The 17,220-nt window shown below is 36.1% G+C and overlaps 1 protein-coding gene across 1 annotated transcript in view; it reads left to right on the top strand.

Moving 5' to 3' along the window:
- The window catches only part of LOC123662476, a 31,475-nt gene extending 19,453 nt beyond the window's left edge, over positions 1–12,022 (top strand). The window contains exons 3-5 of the mRNA XM_045597318.1: positions 241–318; positions 1,053–1,141; positions 11,617–12,022. Of these exons, the coding sequence (XP_045453274.1) occupies positions 241–318; positions 1,053–1,141; positions 11,617–11,865 (416 nt within the window). The 3' untranslated portion in view covers positions 11,866–12,022. The remainder of the gene's footprint in view (positions 1–240; positions 319–1,052; positions 1,142–11,616) is intronic.
- The last annotated feature ends 5,198 nt before the right edge of the window (positions 12,023–17,220 follow it).

Here is a 17,220-nt window from a genome sequence, read left to right as displayed (position 1 = left end):
ATTAATTTTGGGCAATAATCTATCTATTATCTTTTAATTCTATTAATTTGTTTAATTTTGCACTATCTTCTTTACGTCAGTATGCCGCCAGTAGACAATTTCATGTCCAAATTTTTGGAACCAAATATTGCAATGTAAACTAATAGAGATATCAAGATTGACCATTTAGCATAGCCAAGTAGAGGACAATAAACAACCACATTATAATATTTGACAAAAGAAAAAACGTATTTTTTTCAGATTTTGTATCACTTCAGTTGGATCAAAACGTTACAATAAAGATCAACTATGTAGATTCTCAAGCACCTGTGACCCCTGGTAAGTTATGGACCAGCTTTATCCAGCTTAAAAAAAGGAGGAGGTTACTCAATTCGACCGTATATATATAAATATATATATTATGTATGTTCGGAGATAACTTCAATGTTTATGAACCGATTTTCATAATTCTTTTTTTATTGGAAAGGAAATATCCCAAGTGTGGTACCATGATAAGAAAACCAGGATCTGATGATGGAATCCCAGAGAAATCGAAGGAAACCCTTGAATATCGTGGTGACGAGTAGTCCGTTTGGTAATTTTTTTCGTCTACTTATGACGTATTACTTGTCGATGTAATTGAAGTCGGTTTTTTTAGTTTGCGAGCTATCACAATTATTCAATCGGTTTTAACTGCCAAAATATAAAACTATTTTTTACTATACTTTGCTCATATACAAGACAACTTCGAAACGATACCTTTTTATGGTCAGTCAGTGGGTCATGACTGTTATAAATGCCAGTATAATATGAACATTCAAAATTAAATTCAATAGTTGCCACGTCTTTTAGAAACCCATCCCTAATACTCCCGGTCGCGAAGGCCATGTGTTAATTGATTATGTAATTTTTTTGTAACGTACTGTAATGTGTGATATATGTATCTATTTTATCTAATAAATTCGGACGATAATACAATTCAATAAAAACGGATAAAATATAATATGTGTGGGCTCCGCCTCTGTTAGATTTAATGAAACAAGTCATTAATGTAATAATTTATTATCCTGTAGAACCATGTGAAACGTTAGAGTGCCCGGTGCGGACATATGCTGCAACCGCCTTATCCAGTATCATGTCTGTGCCAACCGACATGGCTTCGGTAAGTTAGATAAAGACTGACTACTTTGACCTCTTTCACTCTTTTTTAACCGATTTCAAAAAAGGAGGAGGTTACTCAATTCGACCGTATATATATATACATATCTTCGGGGATAGCTTCGTCGTTTATGAAAAGATTTTGATAATTCTTTTTTTGTTGGAAAGGAGATATTCCAAGTGTAGTACCGTGATAAGGAAACCAGAATCTGATAATGAATGCTAGAGAAATAGAGGGAAACCCTCGAAAATCGTAGTCGTCACTAGTGCGTTTGTTAATTTTTTTCGTCTGCTTACGTTGTATTACTTGTCTATGTAATTGAAGTCGGTTTTTTCATTTATGAGCAAACACAACTATTATCATATAATTTAAATAAACGAGCAATTCTTGTATATATTTTTAGCGATTATTTCAATTATCAATAAAAAAATATAATACCACAAAAATAATCATTTATTAATTATTAACAAAATTAATATTCATTCGAAAAATATAACAAGATAGCAAAATTAAGACTATTTTAACACAAACTAAACTATATAACAATTAAATTAAATATAATTCATGAGTTCTGCCTAACAAGTGATCGCTACGCGAGCCGGAGCCAAAGTGCGACTTCAGTATTTCAAAACATCGGACGACGACCAAGCCACGCCTCCTGTCTCCCACTTCTACCTTCAATTTTGCTTATACGGCCTTTCCTGACAGGTGAACGTCCACGTTCACCTCAAGACTATGGTTATCCATAGTTTCCGCTATTGCAGGATTTTCAACTTGCAAAAATTCCGGATCATTCATATCATCCGCTGTAAAGGAATAATTAGAGTAACCTTTAATTTGTAACTAGTACATAAACTTTTATGTTAGTCAAAATAGACAAAACAGAACAAGCAAGCAGTTAGTATCATACTCTAACACATACATATATTTTTGGTGTTTCATTCCAATGTGACTATGTATAGTGTTTGTTTTTGTTAAGCTAAGTTAGTAATTCTAAGATAACATGGTCAAGTTATCATGTTATCGCGTGTGGTGTCAGAGTAAAGTAAGGTTGACATGGCCAAGTTATCATACCAACCACAAGTACAACATGACCAAGTTAACATGTTGCGAATCGATTAATCTATGCACGATATGACCCAGTTAATATATCTGCGATATAGATGACATGACACAGTTAACACGTCAACTATATACATGACATGACCTAGTTAACATGTCAGCTAAATAAACGACATGACCCAGTTAACATGTCGGCTATATACACGACATGACCCAGTTAACATGTCCACTTAAACTCGGCATGACCCAGTTAACATGCCGAGTGATCCTTTGTGCTTATAATAATAACATTATTTATAGCACATCACTCGTAATCATTATGATACGAAAAAAAAGTCGTCAAAATTAAACAGTAACAAGGAAAACCAGTCAAACTAACTGTTGAAAAACGCAGCACACGATTCCGGCGTCCACTCCCCGTGCCACGCTGTCATATATTCAGCTGCAGCTCGAGTAGTTTTGCCATGAGACGCTCCTAATAGTTGCAGTTCATAGCGTCCACGAGGCAAAATTTTCACAACATGGTAAGGACCACGCATTCTAGAATCTAGTTTGCCGCGTGCCTGTGCAGATTTAGAGACAAACACATAATCATTAAGTATAAAAATTCGAGGATTCCTTCGGTGTTTGTTAACTTAAGCGTCTTGTCTTTCTTTATTGCGCTCCATCAGTTCAGATGCTCTTTGACGATGTAATTCTCGCATTGTCTCACGATTAGGACTAGAATTATTTATGGCAACGTTGCGTATGAGAGATCTTATCACAGGTGTGGTACCATCTATGCCCGTAATTGCATTGGGGAGACACACGTAGTCTTTTGTTGGGTGCAATTTAAGACGAGTTGAATCCTCCATAACGAATCGGACCACAGACTATTTTTATTATTAACTTCCACCCTGATCATGTTTAATATTGTTCTATAGTAACGCTCGGCTTGACCGTTTTCATTGTGCATTTCAGGGGTAATGTAATGAATTTCACTACCTATATCGTCTGTCCATTTACGAAACTGTGAACTTTCGAACATGCGCCCACGGTCACACACAATTTGTTTAGGTGCGCCAAATAATGAAAGTGCATTAGACATGACTCAAGTCAGTTCATTTGAGTCCTGTCGTTTAATTGCATAAAGTAAGCAAAATTTTGAGTATGCATCAACAATAATAAGAACAAATTTAAAACTATTAGATTCAGGTAGTGCGCCTAATACATCTACGTGAATTGTACTAAACGGAGAATCAGGTTTGGACCATGATGATATAGGCTGATGGGGAGCCCTTGGTATCCTTTTGGATGATATACAAATCAAACAGTGCGCAATATATTTTCTAACAAAAGAAATTAACCCAGGAAACCAGAAATGACGTAATATAAGTTCGATCGTCTTATCAAAACCTGTATGATCGTGTTGATCATGAATGATACGCAATAAGCTCAATCTATCCCCTTGGGTATGAAACAAAGTAATCTAGGCTCGTGATCAACGGAACTGTATTTATAATATAACAAGTCATTGCAGACTACATAACGGGACTGATCTAATTCATAGTTATTTACTCTATCAATTAATATACGAGTCTCTTCGTTGGCGGATTGTGCAATTTGTGCCCAATTTTTTGGTTTATCGATATTACGAATATCTATTGGGTTCCTACTTAGGTAATCAGCGTGGGACATCAAAGAACCTTTTCGGTATTCGATAGTAAAGTGAAAGTCCTGCATGTATATCCACCAACGCGCGACACGAGGAACAAGATCCTTTTTCCGCTCGGTTAGCTTAAGTGCATTACAGTCGGTAACTATTTTAAATTTAATCCCTAATAAATATTGTCTAAAATGTTGAAGCGCTTTAACAACGGCGAGTGTTTCTAGCTCGTATGAATGATAGCGTGATTCCGCACCTTGTGTGGTTTTACTGAAAAATCCAATCACGCGCCTTTTTTTTTGCATGTTCATGGATCAATACAGCCCCGTAACCGATTGAACTGGCATCCGTGTGGAGCTCGGTAGGTAAATTTGGATCAAATATAGCTAATAAAGGCTCAGAAGTCATTGAATTTATTAAATATTTTCGCGCCTCTTCTTGTTCTTCACCCCACACGACCGGAACTCCATTACGCGTCAGTCGAGCAATAGGCGCAGTTTTAGAAGCGTAACCGGCTATGTACCCACGGAAGTATCCAGCAAGACCTAAGAACTGTCTAACTTGCTTCACGTTTGTGGGTCTAGGCGAATTGACTAAGGCTTTTACCTTCCTATCGCTCGGCTTAACCAGAGCTTGGGTAATTATGCGACCTAAGTATTCTACTTGTGTAGTCACAAATGTACTTTTCTTTAAATTAACAGAAAATCTTGCAGCCGTTAATGTCCTCAGGACTTCTTTTGAATCACGTAAGGCTTCAGTAACAGAGTTCGATAAGATTAAAACGTCATCAACGTAAACTAGTACTTTGCCAGAGTCGATAAATAATCGTAAAATTTTAGATATGATTCTTTGATAGACTATTGGCGCATTTGTAAGACCGTAAGGCATTTTTAGATATTCGTAATGACCTTCAGGCGTCCGATTTTTTCCGAGGTCGTCGGTTTTTTCATTTATGAGCAAACACAACTATTATCATTTAATTTAAATAAACGAGCAATTCTTGTATATATATATATATATATATATATATATATATATATATAATCTGAATCTGGGAAACGGCTCCAACGATTTTCATAAAATTTAGTATATAGGAGGTTTCGGGGGAGATAAATCCATCTAGCTAAGATTTATTTTTAGAAAATGTTGTTTTATACCTGTTTTTAGAGAGTAAAAAAATAGCTACAATATCGTTAGAATACGAAGATTTCGCATCTGTTAATTTAGTTGCAATAGCTTGGTGGGAAATCGGCCGGTCGGGTTCAACCGAGAAGATCATGATTCAAATCCCCATGTCCCTGATCAATTATTTTTTTTCTAATTTCTTGTTATTTTTTATTTAAATAGGCAGTTCTTATTTTTTATTATTATATCGTTAAAATCGAAAAATATTATTCATATTCTATCATTATTATTTTTTAATAATTTTTTTGTTTTTGATTTTTTATATTTATTTATATTTTTTATTACTGTCGGTAAAAAAAATATTCATATTTTATAAATATGTAATTCGTATTTAAGTACAATTTCCAAAAAACACGATTTGGTGGAGTGCCTATCAGTTTTTGAGAAGCAATTACTCTCAATCTTGTAATGGTGTACTTTGTATCAATTTTTAATTTATCGTTATTTTTTATTTTAATTTGCGTTAATTCATTATTAATAATTGTGTTTGCAGGCAAACGAAAAAAATCGACTTCAATTACATCGACAAGTAATACAATGTAGGTACACGAAAAAATAGTCAAGAAATACGCATTAACAAAGATTACTCCAAAAGTTGTAATCAGGTTTCGATGAAATGTGACCACATGATAAACATCTAAATAAGCTTTCGGTTAAGTTGAAAATTATCAAAATCGGTACACCCAGTAAAAAGTTATGTGGATTTTCAAGAGTTTCCCTCGATTTCTCTGGGATCCCATCATGAGATCCTGGTTTCCTTATCATGGTACCACACCAGAAGTTATCCCCGAACATACATTAAAAAAAACTATATATATATGTATATATATACTAGCTGTGCCCGCGGCTTCGCCCGCGCTTAAATCAGTAAGTCACAAAGTTTTCCTGGCGAACTTCCAGTGAAACTCAAAATCTCATCAAAATCGGCTTAGTCGTTCCGTAAGCTTTCCTCTTGAAGCCCTCTCTCCATTGGTAAAACCGCATGAAAAGCCGTTCAGTAAATTTTGAGGGAATCGATCACATACATTTTTGGGGACTTATTGTTATAATACACTAACTGTTGCCCGCGACTACGTTCGCGTGGTTATGAAGATATGCATTACTATCAAGATGTTTAAGCAAATTATTTTTTTATTTCAGTCACTTGAAATACTTATCACGCTGAGTAATTTTTTAAAAGGTCCAAGTTAGTATAATTTATTAGTTATTTTTATAAAACCTCTCTATACACCACAGTTTTAGTTTTATTTTCAGGCTACAGTATAAATAACCTAGCAGGCGAAATTATAGCTGCTGTATATGTTTCATACAAACTATCAACCCCAATCAAACGCCCTTAGCAGTGGAATATCAAAAAATCCGTTCTTAGCGGACGTTTACTAACTATAATCTACCTCCCTGCTAAATTTCATCTTTGTCCATCCTGGATGGATGAACCATCCAGCGGTTTTTGAGTTCTCGTGATGAGTGAGTCAGTGACCTTTCTCTTTTATATATATAGATTACGATGCATTATTTGGACTCCTTTTCACCATCTATAGAGCATACATTTTAAATTTCGTCTCTTACTTTAAAAACATAGGCCTTTCATACAAACTTCCGACCCCCGTTTTACCCCCTTAAGGATGGAGTTTCATAAAATCCGTTCTTAGCGGATGTCTACGCTCTATACCTACATACCTGCCAAATTTCAAGTTTTTAGGTGTTATAGTTTCGGAGATTTCGTGATGAGTGAGTCAACCTACCATCCCCCGTTTTAACCCTAAAAGGGAGTTGATTTCTAAAGATACATTATTTAGACACCTTCTCACCATCTATAGAACATACATTTTAAATTTCAAGTCTCTTACTTCAAAAACATAGGAGTTTCATACAAACATCCAACCCCCGTTTCACCCCCTTAGGGGTCGAGTTTCGTAAAATCCGTTCTTAGCGGATGTCTACGTCCTATAAGGAGCCTACCTGCCAAATTTTAAGTTTGTAGGTGTTATAGTTTTGGAGATTTCGTGATGAGTGACCTTTTGCGTTTATATATATTATAGATAGATTATAGATATATATATATATATATATATATATATAGATATATATATATAGTTTTTAGTCTGCCTAAAATTAGAAATGCGGGGATTCCATTGTATACGCTAAGGTTAAGATGTTTGCGTCCCTTTTTAGAAAACACCTTACAATTACTCCTCATAATTATATATCATTTTATAGATTCTTGCTCTGCCGGCATCCACAACTAAAACAAAATATTATTGCTTTTGTTTTTGTAAATTAATTAATTATTAAAATTATATGTATGTATATATGACGGCTTTAATTTTGACCCGACGTCTACATGATTCTCTCGTATAAATATATTTTTGTAATTTTTAAAGTGATATTTATAATAATGAAATTACTTAGTGCGAATAATTCGCACGGGTACAGTTAGTATATCAATAATTTATTTGTTTAGGTTATTAAAGTCTGAGGTAACAATCTATAATATATATAAAAGCGAAAGGTCATTCATCACGAAATCTCCGAAACTATAACACCTAGAAACTTGAAATTTGGCAGATAGGTTCCTTATAGAGCGTAGACATCCGCTAAGAACGGATTTTACGAAACTCGACCCCTAAAGGGGTAAAACGGGGGTTGGAAGTTTGTATGAAAGTCCTATGTTTTTTAAGTAAGAGACTTGACATTTAAAATGTATGCTCTATAGATGGTGATAAGGTGTCCAAATAATGTATATTTAGAAATCAACTCCCTTTTTGGGTTAAAACGGGGGATGATAGGTTGACCCACTCATCACGAAATCTCCGAAACTATAACACCTAAAAACTTGAAATTTGGCAGGTATGTAGGTATAGAGCGTAGACATCCGCTAAGAACGGATTTTATGAAACTCCATCCTTAAGGGGGTAAAACGGGGGTTGGAAGTTTGTATGAAAATCCTATGTTTTTGAAGTAAGAGACTCGAAATATAAAATGTATGCTCTATAGATGGTGAGAAGGTGTCTAAATAATGTGTATTTAGAAATCAACTCCCTTTTGGGGTTAAAACGGGGGATGGTAGGTTGACTCACTCATCACGAAATCTCCGAAACTATAACAGCAACAAACTTGAAATTTGGCAGATAGGCTCCTTATAGGGCGTAAACAGCCGCTAAGAATGGATTTTACAAATCTCGACCCCTAAGGTGGTAAAACGGGCGGTTGGTAGTTTGTATAAAAGCCCTATGTTTTTGAAGTAAGAGACTTGAAATTTAAAATGTACATGCTCTATAGATGGTGAGAAGGTGTTCAAATAATGTATCTTTAGAAATCACCTCCTTTTTGGGGTTAAAACGGAGGATGGTAGGTTGAATCACTCATCACGAAATCTCCGAAACTATAACAGCTACAAATTTGACATTTGGCAGGTTGGTTCCTTATAAGACATAAACATCCGTTAAGAACGGATTTTACGAAACTCGACCCCGAAAGGGGTAATACGGGGTTTGGAAGTTTATATGAAAGTCCTATGTTTTTGAAGTAAGAGACTCGTAATTTAAAATGTGTGCTCTATAGATAGTGAGGAAGTGTCCAAATAACGTATCTTTAGAAATCAACTCCCTTTTGAGGTTAATACGCCAACACCCCAACACCCCAACATGCCAAAACCCCAACACGCCAACACATCAACACGCCAATACGCCAATGCGCCAACACACCAACACGACAATGTGCCAATACGCCAACACGCCAATACGCCAACAGTCCAACACGCCAACATGCCAACACGCCAATACGCCAACATGCCAATACGCCAATGCGCCAACACGCCAATGTGCCAATACGCCAACACGCCAATACGCCAACATGCCAATACGCCAACACACCACCACGCCAAAACGCCAACACGCCAATGCGCCAATACGCCAACACGTCAACACTCCAACACGCCAACACGCCAACACTCCAACACGCCAATACGCCAACAGTCCAACACGCCAACATGCCAATACGCCAATGCGCCAACACGCCAATACGCCAATGCGCCAACACGCCAACACGCCAACAGTCCAACACGCCAATACGCCAACACGCCAATACGCCAATGCGCCAATACACCAACACGCCAATGTGCCAATACGCCAACACGTCAACACGCCAACACGCCAATACGCCAACACGCCAACACGCCAAAACGCCAACACGCCAACACGCCAATGCGCCAATACGCCAACACGTCAACACTCCAATACGCCAACACTCCAACCCGCCAATACGCCAACACTCCAACACGCCAATACGCCAACAGTCCAACGCGCCAACATGCCAACACGCCAATACGACAACACGCCAATGCGCCAACACGCCAACACGCCAATGCGCCAACACGCCAACACGCCAATATGCCAATACGCCAACACGCCAATACGCCAACACGCCAATACGCCAACACGCCAATACGCCAACACGCCAATACGCCAACACGCCAACACTCCAACACGCCAATACGCCAACAGTCCAATACGCCAACACGCCAACATGCCAATACGCCAACACGCCAACACGCCAATACGCCAATGCCCCAACACGCCACTACGCCAACACGCCAACACGCCAATACGCCAACACGCCAACACGCAAATACACCAACACTCCAACACGCCAATGCGCCAACACGCCAACACGCCAATGTGCCAATACGCCAACACACCAACACGCCAACAGGTCAACACGCCAACACGCCAAAACGCCAACACGCCAACACGCCAAAACGCCAACACGCCAACAGTCCAACACGCCAACATGCCAACACGCCAATACGCCAACACGCCATCACACCAACACGCCATCACACCAATACGCCAATGCGCCAACATGCCAACACGCCAATGAGCCAATACGCCAACACGCCAATACGCCAACACGCTAATACGCCAATGTGCCAATACGCCAACACGCCAACAGTCCAACACGCCAACAGTCCAACACGCCAACATGCCAACACGCCAATACGCCAACACGCCAATACGCCAATTCGCCAACACGCCAATGCGCCAACACGCCAACACGCCAATGTGCCAATACGCCAACACGCCAATACGCCAACACGCCAATACGCCAACACGCCAATACGCCAACACGCCAACAGTCCAACACGCCAACAGTCCAACACGCCAACATGCCAACACGCCAATACGCCAACACGCCAATACGCCAATTCGCCAACACGCCAATGCGCCAACACGCCAACACGCCAATGTGCCAATACGCCAACACGCCAATACGCCAACACGCCAATACGCCAACACGCCAACCAATTAATAGCAATACATATCTTCATAACCACGCGGACGTAGTCGCGGGCAACAGTTAGTGTATTATAAAACAAAGTCCCCAAAAATGCATGTGATCGATTCCCTCAAAATCTACTAGACGGGTTTTCATGCGGTTTCACCAATGGAGAGAGAGCTTCAAGAGGAAGATTTACGGAACGGCTAAGCCGATTTTGATGAGAGTTTCACTGGAAGTTTGCCGGGAAAACTTTGTGACACACTGATTTTAACGCGGGCGAAGCCGCGGGCACAGCTAGTAATAATAAAAATGCATTTATCTATATATCGCGTGTTTTTTAAGCCCGATAGAACTTTCAATTGTAAAAATGACACAAGAAATAAAATGTCAATCAAAGATTTTTTTATTCGAAAGATTATAGTATCTGGCATGTTAATGCTGGTCCACGACTGTTTTTGACGAAGCGCATTCTAGACATTGACTTTTAGGCCACTTTTCGAGCATTACTGGAAAAAATCTCACAATACATGGACAAATACAGACCAAATTCTCATACCGAGTTATGAGGTTATAAGAGTTCATGGACTCATTTTCATTACATCCCATTTTATATATATAATGGATAGCCCTTTACTACAGAACGAAAATGACATTACTATCAGTCGCATTGCCCGATAGTGAAATGATATAGTATGTTACACTAGGCAAGTAGCTAAAATAAACCAATTTAACTGTATCAACATCTGTAAGTCCCCGCATTCTTTTAACCGCGTAAGCTGCTGAACTCAGCCTATCCGTCAATATATGGCATAGTTAGGTGACACCTGCTAAAATGGATTTTGAAAATGTCTTAAATATTTATATTTTTGTGTGTATATCGAAAGTTAAAAGCAAGAAATTTTATTTTTAGGCTTTTAATCGCATATTAAATAAATAAGTATTCCGAAATTCTAGAAGTTCTGACATGTAAAATAGGAGATTAGTTCGTATCGCCGAAACTATATAAAAATAACTTGAGTAGACTAAGGAAAGACTGTTTTTCGTATAACGACTTTTCTATGTAGCCCAATTCAAAGCCACCTCTACGAGAAATCTGATAATTTATATAATGTAGCATACGAAAGTTGAAGTTTCAACTTATTACTCGTAATATAAAAATTAGGTCACTACTTTACAACTCGACGTAAATATAATAAATTTCTACGCGAGCGAAGTCGCATGCAAAAGCTAGTATAATTATAAATATAAAATGAATGTCATTACTTATTTGTCGAGTTCTTAAATTAATTTAATTTGTTCATTTCAGAACCAGCGCGGCCACTTGCAGTGGCGAATGTATAATGAGAATGGCGAGCAAGTAATCTGTTACTCTGTTTTGGTTCAAACTCAGACTCCTCAAGAAAGAAATTTAAAATTATTTCATAGTGGACTTGACGATTATATAAAGTCCAGGATCATTGAATTTTACAAACAAAAACTAATAAACAAAACCTTGGACAGAGAAGGGTATTTTGTCATGCAAAGATTTTTGAGAAATTGGGTCGTGGGTAACTGAGACGTTAAAAAAACCGGGGCAAACATTGATAATGAAGTGTTTATGTATTTTTTAAATTTATAAATGAAGCATAAAGTTTATTAACAAAACATGACGACATTCATGTGTCTTCTTAATTTTTATTATTCTGATAATAAAAATGTCCGTTCATTCAGTTCAAAAGTTCATTCATCTCGTGAACAATCTTCGATATACAGCGATGAATTTTATCATATACTAGACGATCCGGTGAACTTCGTATCATATTGTTTGAATGTACCTATAAATATTTGACAACCCGGTAACAATTTTTTTTGACAAAAGACAACAGACGTTTACAGCTAGAAACATTTTGTATTGGAAAATTAAATTGTCGTTTTTAGTATTTCACCGTTTCTCACCATTTAAACCTTCTCTGAACTTCAACGAATATTTAAAGACCAAAATTAGTCAAATCAGTACAGCCATTCTCAAAGTTTTAGCGAGACAAACGAACAACAATTGATTTATATACATATATGTATAATAAGAGCGGACCCGGCAGACGTTGTCCTGCCTGGAAATAGCTCCCAAATTTGATTGCTTACATATCTATAGCAGCGCCACCTACCGAGCTCAATTGAGATAAAAACTACCCTATCTCACAAGTTGGACCAAATTACAGATGCTTACAAAATTTGATAATAATTTTTAACATACATAGTGACACGAAATTTAAATATATATATATATATATATATATATATATATATATATATATATATATATATATATATATATATATATATATATATATATATATATATATATATATATATATATATATATATATATACTATACCTTGTCCAACCGTTTATTTTCTTTTTGACAGTTCAAGAAAATACGAAATTAGTGACTCCTTCACACGTTACTGTTTCGATTTGAAATAATCATTACAGCCTATACAGTCCACTGCTGGACATAGGCCTCCACAAGCTTACGCCAAAAATAACGTGAACTCATGTGTTTTGCACATAGTCACCACGCTGGGCAGGCGGGTTGGTGACCGCAGTACTGGCTTTGTCGCACCGAAGACGCTGCTGCTCGTCTTCGGCCTGTGTATTTCAAAGCTAGCAGTTGGATGGTTATCCCACCATCGGTCGGCTTCTTAAGTTCCAAGGTGGTTGTGGAACCTTGTTATCCCTTAGTCGCCTCTTACGACACCCACGGGAAGAGAGGGGGTGGCTAAATTCTTTAGTGCCGTAGCCACACAGCACAATCATCATAAATTTGAAATAATAATCGATTTTATTTAAGAAAAACTTTCAATCGATTTAATGAAATATTTTTAAGTTAAAAATATTTTTTATTTATTCGTTTATTAGTTTTTTTTAAATTATAAATGAAAAAATAAATATATAAATAAAAAATCAGTAAAATAGAAATATATATAATAACCGAGGACTCAACTGACGAGTCTAGTGTAAATTATGAAGAAGAGTAATTAATAATATTTAATAATTTTACTTGTTTTTTTGTATATGTACCCTGAGCGCGTTGTTACGCTTATTTCATTACTTTTGGTTGTACCAACTCAGAAACTTTTGTGGGCCCATGCACAACACTTTACTGAAGATCATGACATGATCAAATACATAGTTTACATAGTTTTCAATTTTTTTTATTTATTTATTTAATAAAGGCATACCAACTAAGTACATAAAAAATCTTTCTACATTAAAACAAAACCACTAAGTTATACAATATGCACTTAAATTAAAGGTTTGCACAACATTGTTAGAATGCTACTGTAATCAGACATTAATCATATTTGTGTAATTTACCGAAAAAAATAACATTTGTTACAATAAATAATAGAGAAAAAAAGAAACAAAACTATTACAATTATATATCAAAGTCCATCAACACTAATTATTTTTCCCTTAAATTGGCTTAATGAATCTGCGAAGATGTCCCATGTCTATGTTAAGAAAAACTGCATTTAAATTTTTTGCCACAAGATTAAGCGGTGAGTTATTTATATACTTAGATGTATTACGCATAACATTAAATGGTTTATACAATCTATAAAAGCTATCCCTGGACGATATTCTGGGTACACTTAAATTAATTCGTTTCAAGAGAGAAGGACAGTCAATCATACGACTAAGCAGCTTATACAGAAAAATGCCGCCAAGAGCCTGATTGCGTTTCCGTGAGGGAAGGTAGTTAAAATAACGTAACCGGTCGTTAAAGTTATCGAGAAGTAGATCATTTTGTGTTCTAGCTTTACAAGATAGTCTTTTTAAAAACATTTTTTGCACCTTTTCAATACGCTGGAAATTGTTTTGATAAACTGGGTACCATAAAAAGCAACAGTACTCGATGTTACTGCGTACCAGTGCATTATATAGGGTCGTAAGAGCTAACACTGATGTAAACTTTTTGGTATTACGCATTATAAATCCTAACATCTTGAAACTTATTTTAATAACATAAATAAATAAATAAACATGATTTATCTGACCAGTATACCGCAACTCTGAATCTATAATTACGCCTAAGTATCTTACTTCCTCAACTCCTTTCGACTTCTTATTATCAATACGGTATCCAGAATTATATTTATTGCGTTTTCTAGAGAATTTTATGTGTACACACTTGTCAATATTCATAGTCGTAGAGTTAATTTTACACCATTGAACAACACCAGTAACACCCCTCTGCAACAACTCCTTGTCAAATTCCTTGTGTACATTGTGTAAATATTTTTAGATTATCAACATATAATGTATATATCATGTTTAATGTAGTATTTAATGTCATCAAAAAACAAGCCAAACAAAATAGATCCTAGAATAGATCCTTGTGAAACACCAGACGAAGGGATACAGTAATGTGAACTATACCCATTTACTACTACCCTCATTTTGCGGTTTTTAGGTAGGAACTGAACCACAGCAACATCGGGCCATTTATATAAAATTGATTTTTTAATTTGCTAAGAAGTAAATTATGGTCTAATTTATCAAACGCCTTACTTAAATTCCCATAAATAGCATCTACTTCCTCACTAGAACCCATATGTGACAACAGCTGTTCAACAAAAGATACCAAGTTAGTAGCCACTGATCAGATGATTTTCTCAAATACTTTTGCTAGCATTGATAGTATACTGATAGGTCGATAATTTTTTATCAGTTGCTTGGGACCAGATTTCGGAATCGGTATCACAGTGGCTTTCTTCCAAGCGGTCGGAAACACACCATCCTTTAAAGATTTATCAAATATAATTTGAAGGGGTATAGCAAGTCGTTCTGCATTTTTTGAAAAGAAAATTGGTGGTATACGATCATTTCCGTAATTTTTGGCTATGTTCAGTCTTTTCAGCTGACTCTCAATTTCAGACCTTGTAATATTTAATAATAATATACTTGTGAAACATCTCGAATCAAACGCTGATGCAACATGCCAGCATGACAGTGACTAATAGCTTGTGGGACAGTATACACAGGTGAAAAATGTCTACAAAAAGATTGGCTATCCCTTCACCATCTGAAACCATTTCATTACTGAACTTCATGCAGCTAGGAATGTTACTTTCGTTTTTAGGTTTAGCTTTTATATAAGACCACAAATGTTTGAGATTCTTAACCACATTATTCTGTACGTTTTTAATATATTCAGTTCAGAATACGATTTATTTATCAAAATTCTTCATCTCTTTTTTTTAGCAAGTTGTATTCAAATTCATCTGACTTATTATTAAATTTCTTCTTGGCTATTCTATGCTTTTCTTTTTCTTTTAGTATTTTTATAAGGCTGATAGTGTACCACACAGGATGATTGTTATTAGTGGGTGTATTCTATAAAGCACATTCAGACAAATATTCATTTATCTATGGAAGTCGATTAAAAAATGATGATTTGTATGGAAAGTTATTGTAAACTATTGTGTGTTTGAAACAGAAATTCCAAAATTTTCATACAATTTTCATACAATTAGATCTGTTTTTATGGACTATCTGGATCCAGATAGATCTATCCGGAACTCGTTTTTATTTGGGATTTTGCAGCAGGGTAAAAAAGAAAAATAAAAATATTTGAAAATATAAAAAAATAGACACTTCTCCGGTGGCAGGCCCAGGCTATCTTTAGTTAAGGTTCCAGGCTGATAAGCCCTCTCACAATGAGGCCTGTTTCAAGCAACACTGTTTTTTGAAATGATCCCTTGATCCAATAGTCAATCGAGTTTTTTAAGGTGTTGATCGACATTTTTCGCTAATAAACCATTGAACGACAAAACAATAGGAACTATTCTTGTTTAATCTACATTCCACATGCCGGTTATCTCATGGGTAAAGTCTAAATATTGACTTAATTTATATTGACTCGTTATTATATTGTGTATTATTCCATCGTGACACGCCTCACTACCTCAAAGAACGCTTTGCGTTTCTCTGCGACACCCATGATCGGTCTCTTCGATCTGACTCAAATCTGCTTCTTAAGATTCCACATCACACTTCTTCGTTCTACGCCAACTCCTTTTCCGTAACAACTGTTAAGCTCTGGAATTCTCTCCTTCTCTCAACAAGCTCAATCAGTCTTTAGCTTCAAAAAGTATCTTACGGCTCACTATCATTCACTAAATTCGCTATGATTGTCTTTTCACCTTTGGATCACATAAATATGTATGAATTGTTTATATTTATATATGAGTATATGTGTATATGTGAATGTATGTAAGTGTGTAAGCATATGTATCTATGTATATATGTATGTATAATTTTATAATCTATTGTGATGTATTCTAATTTCTATAACAATTATTTGTACACTTCCGAACCGCTTTTCTATGCGCTGTCCTATACCCAAAGGTTGTCTGGAAGAAATCGCTCTTTTAGCGATAAGACCGCCTTTGTACATCTTCCTCAAATTATACTACTTTTGTTTGTATCTTTTAATGGTGTGCAATAAAGAATATTATTATTATTATTAATTTTCCTTTTTTAGCTTGTACGAGATTATCGTCATGTAGAAATGTAATATCAACAATAATTGCTCAGCGCGCTTGTCGTTCTACTAGCAATATATCATGTTTATTGGCAGCAATTAACCTGTCAGTGACAATAGACCGACAAGTAGAGCAAAGCGCGATCATTTTTAAGAAATGGCGATGGGTTATACTTGTAGCAAGACAACTTATTTTTGACAAGGCCGTTCGATACGGCCGAGTAACTTGTTGGTATCAAAATTTTGACGAGAGAATTGTCGATCGAAAATTATGAGGCCTTTTTGATATTTAATCAAAACAAGATAAAAATTTAATAAAAAAAAATACAGTATGTTTAGGACAAAATTTTTTTCACCAAGTTTCGTAAAGATTTTTTTTT

This window comes from Melitaea cinxia, chromosome 18 (assembly GCF_905220565.1).
Source record: "Melitaea cinxia chromosome 18, ilMelCinx1.1, whole genome shotgun sequence".
In the NCBI taxonomy this organism is placed as follows: Eukaryota; Metazoa; Arthropoda; class Insecta; order Lepidoptera; family Nymphalidae; genus Melitaea; species Melitaea cinxia.
This window is presented reverse-complemented; position numbering and strand designations above follow the sequence as displayed.